The 22418-nt window shown below is 47.2% G+C and overlaps 10 protein-coding genes across 12 annotated transcripts; 5 read left to right on the top strand and 5 right to left on the bottom strand.

Annotated features, from left to right (window-relative positions):
* Positions 1 to 99: 99 nt before the first annotated feature.
* On the bottom strand, positions 100 to 1504 carry LOC6614000 (3-oxoacyl-[acyl-carrier-protein] synthase, mitochondrial). The gene has a single exon (XM_002038418.2). It carries the CDS (start codon positions 1481 to 1483, stop codon positions 164 to 166), a length of 1320 nt encoding a protein of 439 aa, XP_002038454.1. The 5' UTR covers positions 1484 to 1504; the 3' UTR covers positions 100 to 163.
* A 390-nt stretch (positions 1505 to 1894) lies between these two features.
* Positions 1895 to 2843, top strand: LOC6613999 (glucose 1-dehydrogenase). The gene has a single exon (XM_002038417.2). It carries the CDS (start codon positions 1939 to 1941, stop codon positions 2707 to 2709), a length of 771 nt encoding a protein of 256 aa, XP_002038453.1. The 5' UTR covers positions 1895 to 1938; the 3' UTR covers positions 2710 to 2843.
* A 90-nt stretch (positions 2844 to 2933) lies between these two features.
* Positions 2934 to 4153, top strand: LOC6613998 (uncharacterized oxidoreductase TM_0325). The gene has a single exon (XM_002038416.2). The coding sequence runs from the start codon at positions 3190 to 3192 to the stop codon at positions 3982 to 3984; it is 795 nt and encodes a 264-aa protein (XP_002038452.1). The 5' UTR covers positions 2934 to 3189; the 3' UTR covers positions 3985 to 4153.
* LOC6613997 (cyclopentanol dehydrogenase) lies at positions 4147 to 5178 on the bottom strand. Its single transcript, XM_002038415.2, has one exon. The coding sequence runs from the start codon at positions 5120 to 5122 to the stop codon at positions 4349 to 4351; it is 774 nt and encodes a 257-aa protein (XP_002038451.1). The 5' UTR covers positions 5123 to 5178; the 3' UTR covers positions 4147 to 4348.
* Positions 5179 to 5199: 21 nt separating this feature from the next.
* Positions 5200 to 12697, top strand: LOC6613992. The gene is made up of 3 exons (XM_002038410.2): positions 5200 to 5388; positions 11650 to 11764; positions 11827 to 12697. Exons 2-3 carry the CDS (start codon positions 11729 to 11731, stop codon positions 12505 to 12507), a joined length of 717 nt encoding a protein of 238 aa, XP_002038446.1. The 5' UTR covers positions 5200 to 5388; positions 11650 to 11728; the 3' UTR covers positions 12508 to 12697.
* On the bottom strand, positions 5507 to 6520 carry LOC6613996 (uncharacterized oxidoreductase TM_0325). Its single transcript, XM_002038414.2, has one exon. It carries the CDS (start codon positions 6463 to 6465, stop codon positions 5692 to 5694), a length of 774 nt encoding a protein of 257 aa, XP_002038450.1. The 5' UTR covers positions 6466 to 6520; the 3' UTR covers positions 5507 to 5691.
* On the bottom strand, positions 6691 to 11213 carry LOC6613995 (trichohyalin). The gene has a single exon (XM_002038413.2). The coding sequence runs from the start codon at positions 11088 to 11090 to the stop codon at positions 6783 to 6785; it is 4308 nt and encodes a 1435-aa protein (XP_002038449.2). The 5' UTR covers positions 11091 to 11213; the 3' UTR covers positions 6691 to 6782.
* Positions 12698 to 12703: 6 nt separating the features above from the next.
* On the bottom strand, positions 12704 to 14240 carry LOC6613989 (60S ribosomal protein L13a). The gene is made up of 3 exons (XM_002038409.2): positions 14155 to 14240; positions 13545 to 13785; positions 12704 to 13147 (listed from the first exon to the last, which is right to left on the bottom strand). Exons 1-3 carry the CDS (start codon positions 14173 to 14175, stop codon positions 12792 to 12794), a joined length of 618 nt encoding a protein of 205 aa, XP_002038445.1. The 5' UTR covers positions 14176 to 14240; the 3' UTR covers positions 12704 to 12791.
* Positions 14241 to 14560: 320 nt separating this feature from the next.
* LOC6613987 (CDC42 small effector protein homolog) lies at positions 14561 to 21873 on the top strand. 2 transcript variants are annotated; one of them, XM_002038407.2, is made up of 3 exons: positions 14561 to 14898; positions 19618 to 20011; positions 20843 to 21873. In XM_002038407.2, exons 2-3 carry the CDS (start codon positions 19763 to 19765, stop codon positions 20849 to 20851), a joined length of 258 nt encoding a protein of 85 aa, XP_002038443.1. In that variant the 5' UTR covers positions 14561 to 14898; positions 19618 to 19762; the 3' UTR covers positions 20852 to 21873. The 2 variants fall into 2 exon arrangements, with proteins under 2 accessions (XP_002038443.1, XP_032576679.1); XM_032720788.1 differs by lacking the exon at positions 14561 to 14898 and adding an exon at positions 18873 to 18972.
* On the top strand, positions 14827 to 16562 carry LOC6613988 (DPH4 homolog). 2 transcript variants are annotated; one of them, XM_032720787.1, is made up of 2 exons: positions 14827 to 14903; positions 15958 to 16562. In XM_032720787.1, exon 2 carries the CDS (start codon positions 15958 to 15960, stop codon positions 16501 to 16503), a length of 546 nt encoding a protein of 181 aa, XP_032576678.1. In that variant the 5' UTR covers positions 14827 to 14903; the 3' UTR covers positions 16504 to 16562. The 2 variants fall into 2 exon arrangements, with proteins under 2 accessions (XP_032576678.1, XP_002038444.1); XM_002038408.2 differs by lacking the exon at positions 14827 to 14903 and adding an exon at positions 15671 to 15898.
* Positions 21874 to 22418: the final 545 nt, after the last annotated feature.

Below are 22418 nucleotides of genomic sequence, written 5' to 3'. Positions count from 1 at the left end.
CAGAGCAAGAAACTGACGAAGACGACGACGTGACGGCCAGACAAGCAACCGAAAAAGTTTTCCAAATAAAGTTTTAAAACTAAACATTTTTCCTAAAAATATGCAAACATTTAAGGATTTTATTTACTTGGATCTCTAAAAAATAGTTAACAAATCGCCGCTACTATTCAATGTAGCTAGCAATGCAGAGGGAGGCATTGGTTCCTCCAAAGCCGAAGGAATTCTTGAGGGCAACGCGTCGCTTCTGGTCCGCCGACCATTTAGTGGCTTTCGTGACCACATTGACGTCCACATCGAGGTGCTCAATGTTGATGGAGGGCGGCAGCTTGTTATCCGCGCAGGCGAGCACCACAAAGAGCGCTTCCAGGTTGCCGGAGGAGCCCAGCAGGTGGCCATGTGCTCCCTTGGTGGAGGAGACCCTCACCTGCGGAGTGTGCGCTCCGAAAACACGACCTATAGCGTGTGACTCAATGCGATCCCCGGTGGGAGTGGAGGTTGCGTGGGCATTTACATAGGTAACATCCTCTGGTGCAATTCCAGCATCCTGTATGGCCCGCTTCATGGCAAGAGTGGCTCCGGCACCGTCATCGCTGGGCGACGTTATGTGATAGGCATCTCCGGACAAGCCGTAGCCCAGAATCTCGGCTAGAATAGGAGCTCCCCGAGCGCGGGCGTGCTCCAGTTCCTCTAGCAAGAGCACAGCTGCGCCCTCGCCCATCACAAAGCCATCCCGGGATTTGTCAAACGGTCTGGACGCAACCGACGGATTATCGTTGAATGCGGTGCTCAGAGCCCGCAGTCTGCAAAATCCAGCGATGGAGAGGGGATCTATGCAGGCCTCACCACTACCCGCCAGCATCACATCGGCATCTCCGCTGCGGATGAAACGCATGGCATCGCCCAGGGCATGGGCACCTGTGGCGCAGGCCGTGGACACCGAGTGGTTCGGTCCTCTTAAGCCATGTCGCATGCTGATGTGACCACATGCCATGCTGGGCAGCAGCCTGGGCACGAAAAAGGGGCTTACTCTGTTGTAGCCCCGTTGCAGCTGGTTCCAGGCGCCATAGACCTCTGCCAGGTCGAACATGCCCATGCCCACGCACACTCCGATCCGCTCAAGCTCCTCCTCGCTCAATTGCTTGGGGCACAACTTTCCGGTGGCCAAGGCCTCCTCAGCCGCCAATACGGCAAACTGGGTGGCGGGGCTCATCAGCTTAATGTCCGACTTGGTCAGGTGCTGGTCCAGATGTAGCTTTTCCCTCGGGATTTGAGCCGCAACCTGGCAGGGCAAGCCCTTGAACTCCGCACTCAGCCGAGAGATTGCCGACTCGCCGGCCAGTATGCGTCGCCAGGAATCCGGTCCATTGTTGCCCAGCGGAGTGACTGCGCCACTTCCCGTGACCACCACTCTGCGGCGCCCAGATTGCGTCGATAAGCTCCGGGTTTGCCTGACCAAAATAGTGCACTTTCCTAAAACTCGCATTTCGTTTACATGATCACGTAAGTGAGACCGGCTAGCCGTTAAAAAATACCAAGCACACTTCGAAAATATACTAAGATTTAACTTTTTATAATATACCAAAGGGATAAGGAATCATTTTGTCGAATAATCAAAAATATCTTTGTTGACCAACAAATTATACATTTTAAGAATACTGTCTATTGAAACATATTGTGTTCAACTAGTTTTGTCGTATGAAACTATTATTATGCATTTGTTAATAGAGCTTACCGTTGAAAACCTGAATTGAATAAAACAATAGATTTTGATAATTGTTGCTTCCTTAATACAAATTAAATTCAATTGATCATTTTACCAGATATTTTAAAGACAAAATTAAGTTAGCTTTTTGGCTTTCTAATAGGTGACTACCCCTAATAAATCCAGCAAGATGCGCACTGAGCTTGAGATCCCCTTACATAATTCTGGGTTGGATCATGAATTTCGCCGGCAAAGTGGTCCTAATTACGGGAGCAAGCTCCGGAATTGGAGCTGCAACCGCCATTAAGTTTGCCAAGTACGGCGCCTGTCTGGCCCTCAATGGACGCAATGTGGAGAACCTGAAGAAGGTAGCCGCGGAGTGCAGCAAGGTGAGCCAATCGCAGCCGGCCCTGGTGGTGGGCGACATTGCCAAGGAGGCGGACACCCAGAGGATTTGGTCGGAAACCTTGCAGCAGTACGGCAAATTGGACGTGCTGGTCAACAATGCCGGAATCATCGAGACGGGCACCATCGAGACCACTAGCCTGGAGCAGTACGACCGCGTGATGAACACCAACCTGAGGGCGATCTACCACCTGACTATGCTGGCCACCCCCGAGCTGATCAAGACCAAGGGCAACATCGTGAACGTGTCCAGTGTCAATGGGATTCGCTCCTTCCCCGGCGTCCTGGCCTACAACATATCAAAAATGGGCGTGGATCAATTCACCCGCTGCGTGGCCTTGGAGCTGGCTGCCAAGGGTGTGCGCGTGAACTGCGTGAATCCCGGCGTAACGGTCACCAACCTGCATGCCCGCGGCGGCATGGATGCGGAGACGTACAAAAAGTTCCTGGAACACTCCAAGACCACCCACGCCTTGGGTCGTCCTGGAGATGTGAAGGAGGTGGCTGCGGCCATTGCCTTCCTGGCCAGCGATGAGGCCAGCTTCAGCACTGGAGTCAGCCTGCCAGTGGACGGCGGTCGCCATGCCATGTGCCCACGCTGAGTCCACAGGACATGCAACTTTCAGTCTCCCCTGCATGGATTCTTCCATGCGTAAATGCATTTAATCCGATTTTTTAATTGTTATTTTGATTTACCTATTGTTTTGATTTTGTACATAAAACTGATTGCCATTTATTTAGTCGTCTATGTTCAGGACTAAACTAGTTTCCCAAAATTAGCTTTAGAATAAAGTAATATTCTAGAAAATGATTTGGATTATAAGTAACCACTAACTAGGATTTAAAGATATCTCTTTCTCTCATTTAATTTGTGATTTTGAGAATTTTATTCGACATATTTGAGCTCCTTATTCCAAACTCTTGTTTAGATAGTAACTAACAGTTGCTGTTATATATTTGTTAATTATTTAGTAAGAAGAACTAAGATCATGTTCCTGGTGATCAGGGTTATATTTCCTCGATAAGTCATCTACATACGTACATACGAAGTAGTTTGGATTTTCCCTTGAAAATTCGATTCGATGGGCAGCAAGGGCAAGGCTGGTCTGGACTTCTCCGGCAAGGTGGTGCTTATCACGGGCGCAGCCTCCGGGATCGGGGCCGCCGCGGCGGAGATGTTCTCCAAGCTGGGCGCCTGCCTGGCCCTGGTGGATCGGGAGGAGGAGGGCCTTATATGCGTGATGAAACGCTGTATGAAGACGGGCTCCGAGCCGTACGGCATAGCCGGAGATCTGCTCAAGCTGCCGGAGATCGAATGCATTGCACGGAAGACCACGGAGCGCTACGAGGGCAAGCTGGATGTGCTGGTAAATGGGGCGGGCATCATGCCCACGGGAACGCTGCAGAGCACGGAACTGGCCTGCTTCACCCACGTGATGGAGGCTAATGTGCGGTCCGGGTTCTATCTGACCAAGTTGCTGTTGCCCCAGTTGCTGCAGTGTAAGGGCAGCATTGTCAACGTGTCCAGCGTCTGCGGACTGCGCGCTTTTCCCAATCTGGTGGCCTACAACATGTCCAAGGCGGCGGTGGACCAGTTCACCCGCTCCCTTGCCCTGGATCTGGGTCCCCAGGGTGTCCGGGTGAATGCGGTCAATCCGGGTGTAATTCGCACCAATCTGCAAAAGGCGGGGGGCATGGACGAGCAGAGCTACGCCGAATTTCTGGAGCACTCGAAGAAGACCCATGCCCTGGGCCGGATTGGGGAGCCGAAGGAGGTGGCGGCCGCCATATGCTTCCTGGCCAGCGAGCTGGCAAGCTTCGTGACCGGCGTGACCCTTCCTGTGGACGGTGGCAAGCAGGTCATGTGTCCGCGCTAGTCCCTTCTAGGATGTTCTATCTGATCATCTGATCCTGTCCAGACGAATGTCTTTCCTTTTCCCTTGTTTCCCGCCGATTAAGTCCATTACTACGAAATTGAAAATTTTAAGTATCAAATTAAAACCTGCGTGCGTTGACAAGAATTGTGGATTTGCTAAATATTAAAAATTAATTTGCCTTTATTATTTACTATCAAACTGTTATATTTACATAGAATCATATCCTTGAAAAGAAAGTATTTAAAATACATGAGGTAAGCGCTCTACTTTAATTATATTCATTTTGGACTTTAATAGTTTTCGAAATACTTGCCACCCTACGTTTGGTGGCAGATAAATGCATTATGGATAAAGAACTCAGTTCTCATCTGGGGCACATGGCATGGCGACCTCCGTCCACGGGCAGGCTGATACCGGTGCTGAAACTGGCCTCGTCGCTGGCCAGGAATGCAATGGCCGCAGCTACCTCCTTGACTTCGCCGGGCCGACCCAGGGCATGGGTGACCTTGGCGTGTTCGAGGAACTTGGCGTATGCTTCCTCGTCCAATCCACCTCGACGCTGGAGCTCGGTGATGATCACGCCGGGATTTACGGAGTTCACACGCACACCCTTGGGAGCCAGCTCCAGGGCCACGCACCTGGTAAATTGATCCACGGCAGCTTTGGAAATATTGTATGCCAAGACTCCGGGAAAGGAACGGATGCCGTTCACACTGGACACGTTCACAATATTGCCCTTGGTTTTGATTAGCTCCGGAGTGACCAGGTGGGTCAGCTGGTAGAGTGACCGTACGTTGGTGTTCATAACGCGGTCGAACTGCTCCAGACTGGTGTTCTCGATGCTGCCCAGCTCTAAGATTCCGGCGTTGTTCACCAGCACGTCGATGCGACCGTGCTTGGCCAACGTGGCGGATACGATGCCCTGGACGTCCGACTCGCTGTTCATGTCCGCCGCCACCTGAAGTGCTGGCGCTCCTCCAGCCTTCACTATCTGCTCTGCGGTCTCTTTGAGCTTCTCCACATTTCTGCCGACGATGGTGAGGAGGCCTCCCAGTTTGGCCAAGAGCACCGAAGTACCCGCTCCAATTCCCGAACTGGCACCGGTCACGATGATAACTTTATCCTTGAAACTGGGCATGTTGAGGCTATCCACTCGACGGTTGAACTGATAGTGATTGGTGACATTGAAGACCCGACCCAGAAGTCAACAATTCCCGGGCTGCAATCCGATTACACTATCGATAGGCTGGAACCTTCCAACCTACACATTTCCAGCGGTTGTGAAATTCAAATAAAGTTAACTGGAGTCGCGCTCGGCTGGTGTTAATTAAACTGTTAATTTGTTATTCTATACAAATACTATGCATATAATATGTATATATGTATATTAATAAATATGTAAGAGTATGTATGGTCAGATTTTATTTTTAAAGTGATCATTTTTTAGAAAGAGGGTGTGAGAGTTTTTTACAATACATTCAGCTATTTAAGATCCCAAAACAAGATAATAATAGATTATAGATATTTTAGCAATATATTATTTTATTATGAGAAGAAAAATCCAAGAAAAACATATCTTAACTGGGCACTTTTAATGTATTGTGTCGTATTTTAGTCGAGTTCTTTAAATTAACTACTGAAAATGAGACGCTAAATTCGATAAATGCCACCGGGTTAATGATTTCTCTCCATTTGCTCATCCGCATCTTATCGCGGGCACATGGCGTGGCGACCTCCATCGACGGGCAGACTGATTCCCGTGGTAAAGCTGGCCTGATCGCTGGCCAGAAAGGCAATGGCGGCCGCCACCTCCTTTACATCGCCAGGACGACCCAAGGCATGGGTTATCTTGCAGTGCTCGAGGAACTTGGCATAGGTCTCCTCGTCCATGCCGCCACGCTTGTGAATGTCGGTCACAATCACGCCGGGATTCACGGCGTTTACGCGGACTCCTTTGGGGGCCAGTTCGAGGGCCACGCAGGCCGTGAACTGGTCCACCGCTGCCTTAGACACATTGTAGGCCAGGACCCCAGGAAAGGCGCGCAGTCCACAGACACTGGATACGTTAACGATATTGCCCTTGGTCTTGACCAGCTCCGGGGTGGCCAGCATGGTTAGTTGGTACAGGGAACGCACATTGGTGTTCATCAGGCGATCGAATTGCTCCAGGCTGGTGGCTTCAATGGAGCCTGTCTCCAAGATGCCCGCATTATTTACAAGCACATCAATGCGGCCGTGCTTGGCCAGAGTGGCGTCCACAATCTGCTGTACCTCCGCCTCCTTGGTCATGTCCGTCTGCAGTTCCAAGGGCGGGGCTCCTCCGGCCGCCACAATGTTGTCGGCCGTCTCCTTCAGCTTCTCTACGTTGCGACCCACGATGACCAGGAGCCCTCCGAGTTCGGCCAAGTGGACGGCGGCACTTGCTCCGATGCCGGAGCTGGCGCCGGTCACAATAATCACTTTGTCCTTGAAGGATGACATCGTTTGGTGTTTGGGTTACGCGAAGCGAAGTTCGATCACTGGAAACGATAGACAGATCCAAGAAGAAGCGCAGTTCCAGCTGGCGAGTGATAGCTTTTCCATATCAGCTGTGCCGGAAAAGCTTATCGAAAAGCTCTATTACTATTTCTTTTAGATTTCTTTCTTGGATTAAAAACATTGGAGAGCTGCGTTCCCTCAGCCAAACCTTTTCCACTCTGCCCCACACAAATAAAATACATAATTAATTAGGCTAGCCTTTAATTGAAATAGCGGGTATTATCGAAATTCAACAGGAACGAACAAAAACGAAAACGAAATCAGATTTGTTTCCAATCTTCGTCAAACCGCTGATCCTTCCACTCCTTGTAGAGACGCTCGATCTTTTGAAGTGCGACGCACGAAAATGGGTCTAGGAGGTCGCAACAGTCGCGAAAGAGATACCTGATCCCTCGCACGGAGTCACTGCTGCTTTCTAGTTGCCCCCACATCCTTGAAGTCTGCTCCTCGGAATTCCGACATACCTCGGACAGTTGGCGACTTCGTAGTTGACGCTGCTGGTCCATCAAGTACTTGGCTTTCCGACTCAGAGCTCCAGCACCTCGTTGTGCAAAAGCGCGTCTACAAATCTTCTTGAGGTGAGCCTTCAGCTCGTCTTCTAGTTCGGTAATTTTGTCCGCGAGATGGGGAGAAATCGACTCGTTGGATGTAACCAGAGTTAAAATAAGAGTCTTAAAGATTGGCCTAGGAACCAGCATATTGCTATCAGTCTCTTGCAGATAGATCTGCTCGAGCTCTCCACTTTCCAGAGATTCATTCTCTTCCTCGGAACTCTCGATAGCTTCATCATTCTGGAATACACTTATGAGATACTTGGACATTCGCAGAACTGACGACTTCAGATATTTGTTTTTAGCTCGAGCCAGTTTTTTCTCCAGAAGACGGTTCTCCGCTCTTAATATCTCCGGACTGCAATCGAATGATCGAGCCTGCTTGAGAAGCTGCCCGAAAACTCGTCTCTGCTGCACCCGATCCTCCTTTAGCCCGCTAGAATCCTGGCCAATCTCGCTTTGTTTGATCTGCGGAAAACGCTTCTTTCCAGTTCGTGTGCAGTAAGTCATGCCAATGCCACTTGGATTTCCGCCACCTCGTGCTCGTTCCGCGCCCGGTTCTGCCTCCTCAGTAGAGTACGAACTTGGTGGTGTCTTCCGCCAATCGTCCACCTGGTTGGGTACATGGGCGCAGTAGGCTCCTCTCTGCGCTGATTCTTCATGTGGGATGAATTGAGCATTTTGCGTCTCCACCGCGTAGGTCTTCAGGAACGGACAGTACTTGCCCTCGAGGGAGTAACGGGGTTCCGGAACCGTGTCGCTTTCGCTGCTAGAGAGGATGGCGCCGTTGCGACCCTGAGTGGCAGGATCCTCTGCTCCGGGTTCCTCGTCACTCCATCGCTCGCTAAGCCTATGCAGGGATCCTGGCTGAAAGTACTGTTGACTGGAACTGGTTGGCTTCTGTGCATCCTTCTGTGACGGACGCCCCTTTGAAGGTCTTATCTCGAAACGCTTGTTCAAAGGATTTTGAGCTTCCAGTTCTCCTGCTTTCAAGCGCAGCTTATCGAGCTCCTGAAACTTCTCCTGCACCTCCTCAAAAAACGTGCTGTTTCTTTCTTGGAGCTTTTTCAAGCGGACATTGGCGTTCTCATATCGATCGCGATCTAGTTGCTGACCACTTCGACGAACGTTCGACACATCCTTGCCAGTTAAGCCCATTTTCGTCATGTCTGCGGGGGGATTCTCCACAGACCAATTCTCCGTCTGGCTTTTTGCTTTTCTCTCGCTTGCAACTCTCTGTGGGTCATTTTCCCTGCCCAAATGACGCACCCCTTCTCCGTGCCCACCAAGTGAACCTAACAGGTGCTGCTGCAGTCGCTTCGCCACCTTTCTCGCCTCACATTGCAGCTTCAGCTCTGTTTTCTCACTCAGGGTAATCTCCTGCATTCTTAAATCCCTATATATCTCCTCCTGGCTCGGGCTTTCTGGACAACGTCGGGTAACAAGCTCCTCTTCGTCCTCTTTCCCATCGGCATTATGCCCGTCGACTTGAACCTTTTTCGGGCGCTTTTTATTTGGGTGTTTAATTTCCTGTCTCTCCCTTTCTAATCGATCAAGTTTCTCCCGGTGCTTTCTCTCAGCATGCTCCCTTTCCCGGCGCTTGTTACTCTCTGCAGTTATGCCCTCCTTAATTTTCCTTTCACGTTTCTCGCGTTCTTCTCTTTCCCTGTTTTCCTTTTGCTCTTGCTTTTGAAGCCACTTTCTTAGGATCTGTTCTCTTTGCAAATCATCTTCAATTATCTTTCTCTCCCGTGCTTCAATTTCCTCCTTGCTGCGCCGAAGATTTTCCAAAAGTCTTTTTTCTTCATTGCTTCCTTCTTCTCTGGCGAATCTTTCGTACTCTTCTTGCTCTCTTTTATCGAGTTCCCCGTTCACATCTCCCTCTTGTAAGTCCTTTGATTTTCTTTCAAGTTCTTCAATTTTTTTCTTCTCTCGTTCACATTCTTTGCAGGTTTTTCTTTCGAATGCTTCTCTTTCCTTTCGCTCGGCTTCTAGTGCTTCTTTGCTTTGGAGTGACTTCAAACACTTTAAATCCTCTTCTCGCAATTTTTTCAGGTCTTCCATCTGTTTTTGCTTAGCTTCCAGCTTCTTCTCCAATTCTTTTCTTTCCGACTCTTCTTTCTCCTGGCGTTCCCTGAGATTTTTGAGTTCCTCCTGCCTTTGTCTTTCGAATTCCTCCCTTATTTTTCGATCGGCTTCTAGTTTTTCAAAAATTTTTTTTTCAAATTCTTTATCTCGGAGTCTAAGCTCTTCTTCTTGCAGTCTTTCCAATTCTTCCTTTTGTTTTCGATCGGCTTCTAATTTTTTTTCCAATTCTCTTCGTTCAAATTCTTCTTTTTCCTGACGTTCTTTGAGAATCAAAAGCTCCTCTTGTCTATTTCTTTCGAACTCTTCCCGTTTTCTTTGTTCGGCTTCAAATTTTTCCAAAATATTTCTTTCAAACTCTTCTCTTTCCTGGCGCTCTTTAAGGATTTTAGCCTCCCGTTGCCGCTCTCTATCAAGTTTTTCCATATTCTTCTGATTCCGTCGTTCAATTTTATCCTTTTCCCGTTCATCAACTTGCCTTCTTCCACAGAATTCTTCCTTATGATCGCTTTCTGCTGTTATTGGGCCTTCTTTTTGTTCAAACTCTTCACTCTCCTGTCGCTTCCTGATCCTATTGCGATTATTTTCCCTTTTTTCTTTGGATTCTTCTCTTTGGTCAGTTTCGCGTTCTATCTGCGCTTTTTGTTTAAGCCTTTTTCTTTCTGTCACATTAATCTGTGGATTCCTGGATTTTTCGGGCTTCTGCTTTCGACTATCCGTCTCTGTGTCTGGGTACTCCTTGCGATCCAGCCGCTCCCGCTCGGCTTGCGCCCTCTCCCGATTGTATTTCTTGAGCTCTTCATAGGCCAGCAGCTTCCGCCTGATGTTTTCCGCCCGGAGGTGCAACTGCTGAATCCGTGTTGCACTTTGGGTACTGTCGCTGTCGACTGGCACGGTCATGGCCGTTTCGGGCAAGTAGCGAGGATCATGTTCGTGGTCATGTCGAGCGTTTTTTTGCGGCTCCAGACTCGCTCTCTGCTGAATTTCCACATCCTTAGATGAAGGTGTAGTGGGACGTCGTTGGGACCACAAACGCTGCTCCTCTCTCCTTTTCAACAACAGATGGCGCTCGTGGTCACGCTGCTCCTTGACTTTCTGCTGCTGTTCCCGCAAGCGTCGGTCGCGCACTTGACGCGCCTTTTCCAGACTCTGCCTGTCCAGCCTCTGCTGCTCGGCCAACAGAGTCCTCTGCCGCTTCCGGTCCTGCTCCCTGAGCTGCGCCTGCACGCGATCCCGTTCCCGCCGCTTCAGGATCTCGCGCTGTTTTTGGTCACGCTCGCAGAGATCACGTTCAGCCCGTGGCGTGATCACCGGAACACCCGCCTGAACGCCGACCGTCTTGACGCGTTTCCGATTTCTGCACACTTTGCGCGTCGTGGGAGGCGGCGGCGGGGGCGGAGCCGGTGGCTCCGGCATAAGACCCCTCGCGGGTGTCTGCTGTTGGCTCCACACTTCCTGCTCCTCGCGCCGGAACTGGTCTTCCAGATGGTCCAGGTGGCGCAACCTGCGCCTCCACTCGAACGAAGACGACTTGAGTACCCTTCTGGCCAGACTGTTGATCGACGGCTTCGGGGCCACCACCTGCCGCGAACTGAAGCGACGCAGCCGTTGACGACCCTCATCATCCAAGAGCAGGCGCAGATCCAGTCTGCAGTTGGCCAGGTTGGTGAAGGGCAGCGACAGGTGGCCTGTCTTCTGCAGCTGGCGCAGAATCAATTCCACGAGGTAGTCCTTCGCCCAGCGTTCCTCCTTGGTGGCCCGCCTGAACACGTTTAACCACTTGGCGCACAGATCGAGATCCGCGTCGCTCGCCTGTCGGACAGTCAGTCCGCGAATGATCCTCACCTTCTCGAGGTAGCTGCGCCCCAGGAGGTCATCCAATCGTTTCCTCTTTTCGCGCTTTATTTCATCTTCTTTTCTGGCGTTGGTCATTGTAATTGAATCCGTTTAAATACTCTGCTACTTTTTACTGAAAAAATTGGAGAACTGTCAGGTAAATTATGTATACCTATACCTATATGTTCCAATTGATCATTGGCTTGCTCTGATTATTAAAACTCAAAACGAAACTCGGTTTCTGCTCAGGAAACATGTTTCAACCCATCAGCAGAACAGGATTTGGATTATTATTTATAGCTTATATTAACATATCTATATAGAGATTGAAATCTGAAATTGGATTGTTCCTAGCTTTACATTTTGTTTCATTTACTAAAACTCAGTTGGTTCTAATAAAACTTAAAAAGTTTTCCGAGCCCTTATCACAACTGCTTACCTAATGAACTCAACGATACTCTTATCCTCGTAAATAACATGAGCCAACAATAGTTTATAACGATATCAAGACTTTCCCCTTTCTTTTAAGTGCTTTGTGTTTTACTTGAGATATACAATATATACAGCTCCGAGATGCCATGGTTTTTTCCATGATCTAAACCTATTTTTTTTATCTATTTTATAACTCTGGATATGGTTGCTTTCTGATATGAAGTCGTTTTACACTGCATATTTTCCTATAAAAACGAAGGCCAGAACCACAAGCAGCATAGTTATACTTTCTACTGAGCAAAATGCATTCGTTTTTAATTGCAGCTGTAGCTTTCCTGGTAAGATCGCAAGACCTAGGTGCTCATCGTATTTATGATCCTGGAACATCGTTTCATTTCAGAGCTACACCTGTGGCGCCCCAGCGGATTCAGGAGCTCTCACTTTGAACGAGTCAAATCCAGAGGATTCCGATGAGTCCGTAGAGACCTCTCCACCGATCGACTGGAGCAGTGGGTATTGGATAACGACCACACCGCTGCCGCCGATCGCCAACTTGCCCGATGCGGACAAGGCGTCCTTGTGCGAATTTCTGGGTTCCTTCGAGGCATTTAGAATGCAGCACTTCGCGGTTATCTGGGCCGCTAACATGGAGTTCCTGTCCAACGCGGAGAAGCACTTCGCCAAAGAACTTCAAGAGGAAATGGACAAGCTGCGCAACTCACCCGCGGACCGCAAGTACATGGAAATGGACCCAACGCAAGCGAACGCTATAGTTCGAAACGCAACTGCCTACAAGGAGTTCGTCAAGGATAATGTCGTCAAGGAGAACACGCTTAAAATGATGAACAAAATATTCGAAGGATTACAAGCTATCCACAAGGAAATCATGGTCGCTTTGAGCAAAGCTAAGAACAGCATTAGCAAGGAAACCGCGGAATCCGAAAAGAAATTCTTCGAGTCATTTGAAAATTTGAAGGAGCCCAATAATGATGACATACTAGATCTTTTGAATGATCTGGAAAGAAAGCTTAAACATAGATATCAGTGTTCTAAGTCACTGATATTACGAAAGCTTTTTTAGATATCTGCCTAGCATCACTACAATTTAACCTTAATAAAGATCAATTTCCTGTATGCAAACATAATAACATACTAGCATCTGATAAACATAAAACAATAGTCCAAAGTGAATTGCTTTGAACTGCAATAAACAATAGACCATCCACGATGGCTAACACCTTTTGTGTGTAGACAAATGTGAGACCCTCAAAGACGAATTTGTTTTTTAAACTAGATGTTGTTTTATTCTCTTTTAAAAAACTTCTACGCATCTGAACGTATGTAATTCTGCCCTTGTTGTTGTCCTTAAACCTCGTAGCCGTAGGATTTGATGATTTTGTTGAAGGGCTCGGCGGCCTTCGCGATATTCTCGCGCGCCTTGACCGTCAGCTTCTTCAGCTCGCGGTTGTGCTTGAGGGTGACACGGAGCTTGGCCTTGCGCTTGCGCTCCAGGCTCTTGATCACGTCCTGGTAGTGCCAGCCGACCTCGTGCGACAGGCGACCGACCTGGCAGTACTTGCGGTCGGAGCGCAGGGTCAGCACACGCATAGCGATGGGCACGACGACGCGGCGACGCTTGTCGTAGGGCGATGGGATGCCGTCGAACACACGCAGACGGGCGAGGGCGGCCTGGCCACGCTTGGTCTTGTGTGGGATCATGCCTGGAATGGGATGTAGAAAATAGCCGGTGAGTCAGGGATTCACAATCGTGGCGCGAGCTTTGGCTAGATGAATTCATCAGTTGATAGTTGGTTACACGGTTTCTCGTTCAAATAATGTAGGTAAGAATGTAATGTTCATCATGTCGCGTGGAGCAGCTCTCCAAACGGTTTGAATTGCTTACCTAAAAGAGAAAAAATAGGGATTAGTGCGTGAACTATTGGGTGTCTTAAAGTTAGAGCAGCAGCAGCTGTGCTGTGGCAGGCAGTATCTCTCAGTTATGTTTTGTTTACACGGTTTCTCGTTCAAATAATGTAGGTAATAAGGTTTGAAAACATCATGGAACTGCGCCTCAACTCAACTCAACTGCACTCCTCCGAGTGGCGTAGGGTAACTTACCTCGGACTGCCTTGTAGAAGATGCGAGAGGGGGCACGGAAGTGGAATGGACCACGGGCCGGGTTCACGTTGCACCGCTTGCGCAGGTAGGCCAGGAACTTGATCTTGTTCCTGTAAAAGTGTCCGGAGAGGTTCAGCTCCTCGCAGCGGACCACGGCCACCTTGCCGCCCTGCAACAGGTACTTGGCCACCACGGAGGCCAGGCGGCCGAGCAAATGGCCGCGACCATCAATAACAACGGTCTGAAATTTAAAGGGAAATTCAAGTTAACTACAAAAACAACTCGAGCACAGTTAGGTTAGGTTTGCCCGCAAGCGCATAAACAAATGTGTGGGGCGGCCTCTTATCCCGAGACACGTTGTTTTCCAGAAGCATCCAATTGATTGCACTGTTTCTTAGCCTTAGGGGTACCGCTCACTCAAGGCTTCCACAGATGCCCAGCTTTTCGGCACGTGTAAGGCGCGACGCCCTTTCAAACACTCAAAACAGAACATTCACGCGCCTGGTTTGCTCATTTTAGCTCTCGCACTGTTGGCCACTATTGCGCGCAGGGCTTTCCACACATTTGCTTGAGGCTCGCACTGTTTTATTTGCCTTTTTTCGGCACTTACCCTGTTCGTTAAACCAGTCATTTTTACGAACCGCACGGAAAGAAGGCGGAAGTTGCGTTGACAGTTCGACCATCGCTGCGCAGGGTTGCTTTGGTGGTCGGAACTAGTTCGGAGTGACGTATGTGAACGGCCACATTTTAGTTAGCCGAGACACACTCCTAGCTGACGTCGCCACCTTTCAAAACTTTTTCGTGTTACTAACAATTAAATAGTAAACTTATTCCTGTGGAACGTGCAATACGTTTTAACTAAAATTTAACTTTTTATCTGCAGCGCCCGCTTCATTTCATTGTGTCACAAGATTATTTCGTTATGGCTGTTGGACAGCTGCATCGATGCATCGCCTAATATCGATAAGTCACGAAAATCGATACTCGTTGCATCGGCTCTTGCTGCCATCGCTAGAAAGTTTTAAAGTTTAAACAGTTTCGTCTGCCGCAAACGCTAAACGCGCCGCTAAAACGCCAGAGAGGCAGTGAATAGTAGTTGCGAGTTTAGTGCTAACTGAATACAGCTTCACATGACGACATTTGCTATTTGCGGGCGAGTGCAAGGCGTGTGCTTCGGCGTTCGAAAAAAGTGCTAAAAAGAAGAGACTGAAAAAGTTCTGAAAGCGAGTGGGTCGTGCCTACCGCTCCCTTCCCACCTTTCCCGCAAACCAACGGTGTTCTCAGTTAATAAACAAATCGGCGGAGCAACAAGAGATTTCCACACGTGATCTGGGAGCAGGAAAGCCGTCACCTTGTAAGGCAAGTTTTGAGTTGCGTCGAGCGGCGGCACCCACGACAGTCGTATGTGCGTTCTAAATTAGATGCCCCATGTTCGATGTTCTGCCATTAATTAATTAGCGCAGAGTTCCTGTCCCGGGCAAGTTGTTTGCCCCTTTCCTTTTTCGCTAATTTCGAAATTGGGTCAGCGTGTGCGATGCCACATTCGCTGTTCGAGTTAATATGGCTGTTTTTTTTTTTTTTTTTTTTTTTGGCTGCTGCTGCTGCTAACCAGTTTGTTGACCTTGTTTTCGGCTCTCCAAGTGCAATTGGGGCCTGACTTTTGACAATATGTCCGACTTTTCTCTTTTATGGATATTGAGGATTGGGGATCGGCATCTACGGACGGGGTGGGAAATTATGACCGGCGGACATGCGATGCATTTTCCAGCTCTGATTTGTGTGGACATTTATGTTTATCGCCACCTAGCAACACAAGTATAAAATACCTGCTCTCAATCACAAAAACACTCCTTTCTTGGGGACATTTCCGTTTTTCCAGTAACAAAGGCGGCGTGTGTGTATGTGTATGGGTGTGACTGTGTGCGTGAAATGGGGGTGCCGTTTTCATATTGATTAAATTAACTGTTATTTATTCCATCGAGCGTCGCGTTCCATGTAAACAAGAAACAGCTGTTTATGGACATTAGAACCTTAGTGTTGGTAAACGCCCTGCTCTTTAATCGCACATTTTTTACGGAGAATCAAGAATAAACAAATTGCAAATTTGTTTCTTTGTTTTAAATTAGAATCGAAGACGAAACTCAAGATTTTAACAATCAGTTGCTTAAACTTAGTATTCATATAAGTGTGTCTCACAAAAACCAGTTACAAGATAAATCACTAATTAATGATACACATGTTTATCATAATATAAACATGTTAAATAGTGAAAATGTGTCTGGTTTTTGAAAATTGCAAATAAAGTGTTAAAGTGACATGAATTCCTATAAATCATATGATCCTTTAGACTAAACGTAAGTACAAAGATATTTATGATTTCAATACAAATATCTCACGGATTTCCCTTTTCCAGATGCCCGACTTCTATGAACTCTTGAATGTGCCATCCACAGCCAGTTTCGATGAGATCAAGTGCAGCTACAAACAATTGATACTACAATGTCATCCCGACAAATTGCGACAGCTCGATGACCCAAATCCGGGATCGGATGCCCAGAACAGTGACTTCAATGCGATAAACGCGGCGTGGAACACGCTGAAAGATCCCATTAGGCGCAAGCACTACGACGCCGAACTGCTGCAGTCGAAATTCCGGGCGCATAGCAACATATACGCAACCGTTGTGCTGGGTGAAATGCAGCGGATCCAAGTGGAAATCGAAGAAGACGACGACGAGTTACCTTCACCTCCAACTCCCTGCCGAGCATCTGAATCAGAATCAGAATCCGAGGCGAACAAAGGGTCGGCGACATTGTGGAGCTATGCGTACGACTGCCGATGCGGCGGTCAGTATCTGTTCGATGGACCCGGAGACGATGATGAGTCACCCGAAGTGATTGTGGAGTGCAACGAGTGCTCTTTAGTTATTATTGTGAAACAAGCCGCAAGTTGTAAATAAAGAAGAAGCGGGGCAAACAATGGAACTGCTGCCCAGCACAATGCTTCTACTTTAAACTATTCGATTAAGAGCTCTTTGGAAATTAACTTTACACTCCGTTTATTGGTTTCTTGAACCCGGGGCTCCCTCTTCATATGCAAAGCATGTTGTCATCGACATCGACTTCGTGCATTCGGCATTCGACCAAGCCCAGCCCCTCTTCTTTGTCGCCTGTTGTGCCCAAAAGTGATGTAACCCGATGGTGGTACATCATTTCGATTTGGGTTCCCACTCCCGGCACTCATTCACTTTGCATACGATTCATTTCCGCTGTGCGGGGGGAAGTTGCAAAAGACTCGATGGCTTTGGCGCGTGTGAATTGCCGGGGATTTGGCAAATTTCGAGCAGCTTGCCGTTTATTTATCCGGGGGAGTTTTTGGGTCAAGTTTCGATTATGGCAGAGTGTTGGTGGGGTTTTCTAATTTTTAATTCGAGGTTTGTATTTATCACTGAATTTATTGCTGAAGTGGTTAGATATCTTTTTATATACTTTCATGAAATGAATTCTTTGACTGGAATTTAATTTTATATAAATTTATTAGATTAGATTGACTGTAATTAAATTCCATTTAAAGGAAACGTAGCTCCATCGAATTTTATTGAGATTGCAAATTGAAATCTCCCCTTTGAGCGGCTAAGTTTCTTTTTTTTTCGTGACAGAAACAACGGGGCTTAAGCTCCTTAAATGTAATTATAATTACCCGAGTTCGCCCATTTTTCCACTTTTTGTTAAGATTCAATAACCCCGCCCGATCGCAGCGACGTCGACGATGATGTCAGCACTGCAAAGGCCCCAAAAAAGAGAGCAAAATACTTATACGCGCCACGAATCCATTAGTTTATGATTATTGCAAAGTGACTTGCAGTAGACATGGCATGGCGAATACGCACACCCAGTCCGTCGGGGATGTTTGTTGTGTTTGGTTTGCATCAATCCGCCTTAGGAAGATCTCTGGCCACCGGATAAGTACGTCACTCGATCTCGATGGTTAATTAACGCTTGTCTAGCTTTCGATTTCTAAACGTGCACATTGCTGTCCATAGTGAGTGTGTGTCTATATGCTAGTCATCGCATAAACGCTATAAGTATTTACATACATATGTATATAAACCGGCAGACGGGCTGATAAACACTTGATCTCCACCAGTTGGAGTTCGAGCTAAATGAGTGGACAGCAGGCGGAGCGGAGGAAGGGAAGACGTGCGTACCTTTCCAATACAAACAGTTACTTTGTGTGATTATACACTGGAGGAATCAGGTGTTTGATTGCTAATGATTTTCGAACGAAACTGCTTAAACTTTACACATTTTTAGCTGCGTTAGGATGTCTAAAATGAAAGATATTTAAGATATTAAATTGTCGTGACCTCTTCACCATGTTTTTTTTTTCAGTGCTCATACATATCTTGGTTATCTCTCACTTTAATAACCTTTTGACACAGAAAATTGAAACGCTTTAGCGCATTTGGCCCTCGTCAGTCGCTCATTCATTCCCTCATTCCGTCAATTACTCGTATTCCTTTCGTCGCTGTCTTTGTGGCCAAGAAGTTGTTGGCACACAGTGGAAAAATACGGGTTATATACAAGCAAAGAAACATAATTTAAACTATTCTTATGAATTTTAATAAATGTGGGAAGAAATATTACCCAAACTAACACGATACATATATTATTTTGATCGTGGATTTGCTATCAATTTGATTCTGATTTGGTTTCAAGTTCGAGCTGTTTTCTTACAGTGTACCTTTTCTGTTGTGTGACACGCGTCGCAGCGCGATTTGAGATAATAACGTTAACGTTCGCTCTCGGAAAGTGCAGATATGTTGGCTACAATAAGCCGGGCCGCGCTTTAGCTCCAGCCCCAAGTCGCCAACCGTCGCCATCGACACCATCGGCGTGTTCCGACGACTCCACATCGCTGCCCTGCCGCCTGGCACTTTCATTTCGGTTTCACTCCGCATTAAAGACGCTTGAGCAGCTTTAATTGCCCAGTGGCCAGAAGAAAGAGACTGCGCAACACGCGTAGAAAGCCCAAGAAGTTTCGGAAATTGCGCGGAAAATGCCTGTCATAGCCACATAACCATCTTGGTGATCTAATGGCAGCTTAAATTGGAACTCCGTTTGGAGGAAAAAATTGAGGAATCAGTTACTTTCAAAAGTGCGAATTAGTTTGTTTGTTATTTTCAATACGTCGTTTAAACTTAAGTGACGCATAGCCATTTATTTTTGATAAACGAAAACAATTGCTTCGTATTTTGTTTCGGCTTTTGTGGCGTCCAGAACAGCTGAGACATGGATACTCCACAGCCTTTGGGTATTTATTCAGATGAATTGGGGATTGCTGTTCAATTGAAACGTACCCAGTCGCAGAAACAAACTGGCTATTCCCCGGAACCCAGAACTAGTTGAGCCAGCAGACCACAAAGATCGTGAGTGATACATAGCTTCGAAATCCCGTCTTCTGGCCGCTTCTTTCATCAGTGTCTTTTGTGTGTCTTTCTCTCAATCTTAATTACACAAAAGTGCCAATTAATTGTTGATTTTTTGTAGCTTATAAGCTGTATTTCTTTCGCAACTCCGCGGCTTCCCAGGCAACGCCTCGGGTCTTATAATTCTGTGGTTCTGTTGCTGTTTCTGTTTTGCGAGTCTGCAAAGGTGGGCGCATCTGAATCTGATTCTGTATGTGTATCCGTATCCGCATTCGAGTCTGTATTGTGTAGCCGAGTGAGAAGCCAGGTAACAAGTGGGGCAGCAAGTAGAGCAGACAAGCAAGCAGGCAGCATGCAGATGGGGATAGTCCTCCCACACCAGCCGGAGGAGCATGCCAGCGGAATGAATCGCACATCTCTGTACGCCACTGGCTTTCTGGAGCAACGCAAATGGTTCTGGGTCCATAGCTGCGCTTCTGGGCTGGAACTGAATATACATATTCATATTCCCAATTGTTTTGGCGAGAAGTGCAATTCTACAGTTGTATGGTTTATTTTTGTTCATATCCACTGATTTGACTAGGTTCATTATCATCTCATGACTCTTTGGTTTACAAATGAAGTTATGCCACTTGATCGTTTCAGGAGCCGAGGTGCGTAGCCCACGCCACACAACTCTACGTGCACAGCCAGCCTGGCTGGGATCAGCTGCCTCACGATTGATCGCCCGCAATACCAGAAGACTGAATCGCCGTCCAGCGCCAGCCAGCGAGCCAGGAGCAAGGGAAGGATGGCCAGCACCGGCGAAATCTGGCTGCAGTGGTTCTCGTGCTGCTTCCAACAGCAGCGCTCACCCTCCCGCCGCCCACACCAACGCCTGCGCATCGACCGGTCCATGATCGGCAATCCCACCAACTTCGTTCACACGGGCCACATCGGATCCGCGGACGTGGAGCTGTCGGCCAACCGCCTCAACGCGATCTCCACCCAGATGCAGAGCAAGGGCGGCTACGAGACCAACTCGATACACTCGCTGCATGTGAGTTGACTTAACCAGACAGCCGATTGGTCGCCACTAGAGGATAGCATTTTCTCAGGCAGAATGCCTTCCTTTTACAACTGTAAAGTTGCCTCACTTAACTGCAGCATGTAGCAGAGGTTCTTCTTATTGAAGGCACACTGTAAGCGCTCTGCGCTCTTTTTCTTTGTTGAGTCATCCGTTTGGTGAGACGCCCCGCTTTGGGGTCCTCTTAATGTGCGAATCACGTCGTGATTCAATGGACGCAATCCAAGAATCTTTCGGAGATTTAGCACCTTCATGGATAATAGAACTCGAGAGTCAAGGCTCGAATGGAGGCCAAAACAGTTTGCGATATTGGCTCAAGTGAAGCGAACAAAGAGAATATACCACATATTCTTCTTGATTTATTAAATCACTAATATATGCAAATTGTAGGGATTACAGTATGTGATCCGTTTTCCGTTGCAAACGTTCAGTTGTCCATTGAAAGCCGAGTTCCATTTATTAGGGGCTTAACCCACATCCCAGCGCTTGAGCTTCCAATTGAGCTGCGAGAAACACACACACCCCGCTTTTGCCAAATTCAATTAATCTACCCCATTTGCCGCCCCCCAACGACATACAACATATACATGCTGAAAGCCCGTTTTCTGGACCCCGTGGGCTGATAAGGCCGCCCCTGTCTAATCCCCCTGTCCCGCCGATGAATGCCACTCATATAGAGCTATGGTTAATTGAGACAACGGAGCTGTTGAGCACTGTGCACTGGCCACGGTCTGGTGCGTCGCTTAAATGGTTGACAAGCCGTCCTCGACTCATGTTTCTTTCGGCATTGCTCTTTATTCGCAGGCCTGCTGATGAAAGCCCCCATCACCTGGCAACATCCCCGCTTTGAAGTGCATTTCGTGCAATTTTCCACAGAGGAGGAGGACGGCGAAGGAGAGGAGCAGCAGACATACCTTTTACTATGATTCGTGTTATCTGGCGAGGAGGAGGACCAAAATGGGTGGGAGGCCTGAGCGGCGCACAAAGCTGGAAGTCACGAGGAGGTGCTTAGATTAGGTTCCACATAAGAAAAAACCAGACTGCGCGACAACGGAATGCATTCCGGCTTTTAACCGCGGACCTACTTTGGGTGATTTTGGGTGATCTGCCTTTTGTGAGTATTAGCTAAATGAAAAATCGCAAAAGAGTGCCAAGCGACAAAATCAACCGACAATTAAGCCTGAAAATATATATGTATACACAGAGTCAGTTTGAGGATTAGGTATCATTCTTAGATGTACTTAATGACGAAACAAGGAAATCCAAAAGTGAACTACCCGTTCAGTTCCTATCCATGATGCGTACCATTTCCAACACCCCATTTTCGATACCTTTTTTTAGAGCTCTTACGAAATCTGCCTTATAATCACAACCAGCAATTAATAGTCCACACCTGACCTGAGCCATGGTATTTGGCTGAAACGGTGCAACTAGCGAATCTTAATTTACAAAAGCTGATATAGCACTTACACAGCGTTTTCACACAGCAAAGTGACGCACAATCATGTTCAACACACAAAGTAATCGGTTTTAGATCGTTTTTGATATCAATCTCATATGCGAGCACTGGGGAGCGCCTACGCTCGCCAGGATTCGAGGATTAAGTTGTTTCTGGGCCAGCGACAATGCGCCTTAGATGGACTATGGAGTACCTTTGTAGAACCCTGATTTAAGAAACAGAAATATATAGTTGTGAAATCGAATGCCGTTGTAGATAACCGAGGAAAGGAGTTTAGAGTGCGTTGGGTTTTAAGCATATAGACTAATTGTATAAACGAATATTTAAGCAATAATTTATGGAAATATATATATATTTAAAAGCAACAAACCGCAAACATCTCGTGTGTATTAATGGCAAACATCAGTGGTCAGTAGCCACTTGGAAATATCCCCGGCCATCGCGGTTCAACGGACAGCTAATTGCGCGGTCTAAGTGCTCCTTCTATCGACCAAAAAAATACTGGCCATCTGGGTGCTGACTTTCGGCCAATAAATAATCAACTTTAATTTTACTTGCCTTTGAATTGTTTTTAGATGTGATGATCATTGGATTTTTCCATCCACATTGAAATCTAATTTCAGTAAAGAACCACAATAAACCCCGTCCAATCACTTCCCAGAAATAAAAACTATCTGGATCTCCAGTCATATCGGCATAGTAAAAAAATAGCAAAAGAGACCCAAATTTCTAAACAAACGAACAATACATCAGCATATTTCCCTTTTACCAGCTAATCCTTCCAAATAATACAACAAATGACTCCTACAACAATTCGTACGCAAACCTCATATGTGGGGCCACTTGCCCTTTTTGTTTAAATAAATAATAAAGTAATTCTAAATTTGCAAGATGCTTAACTAAGCGAAGTCGAATTCAGCG

This window comes from Drosophila sechellia, chromosome 3R (genome assembly GCF_004382195.2).
Source record: "Drosophila sechellia strain sech25 chromosome 3R, ASM438219v1, whole genome shotgun sequence".
NCBI classification, from domain to species: Eukaryota; Metazoa; Arthropoda; class Insecta; order Diptera; family Drosophilidae; genus Drosophila; species Drosophila sechellia.
The sequence above is the reverse complement of the archived record's forward strand: the minus strand, read 5'-3'. Positions and strand labels throughout refer to the sequence as shown.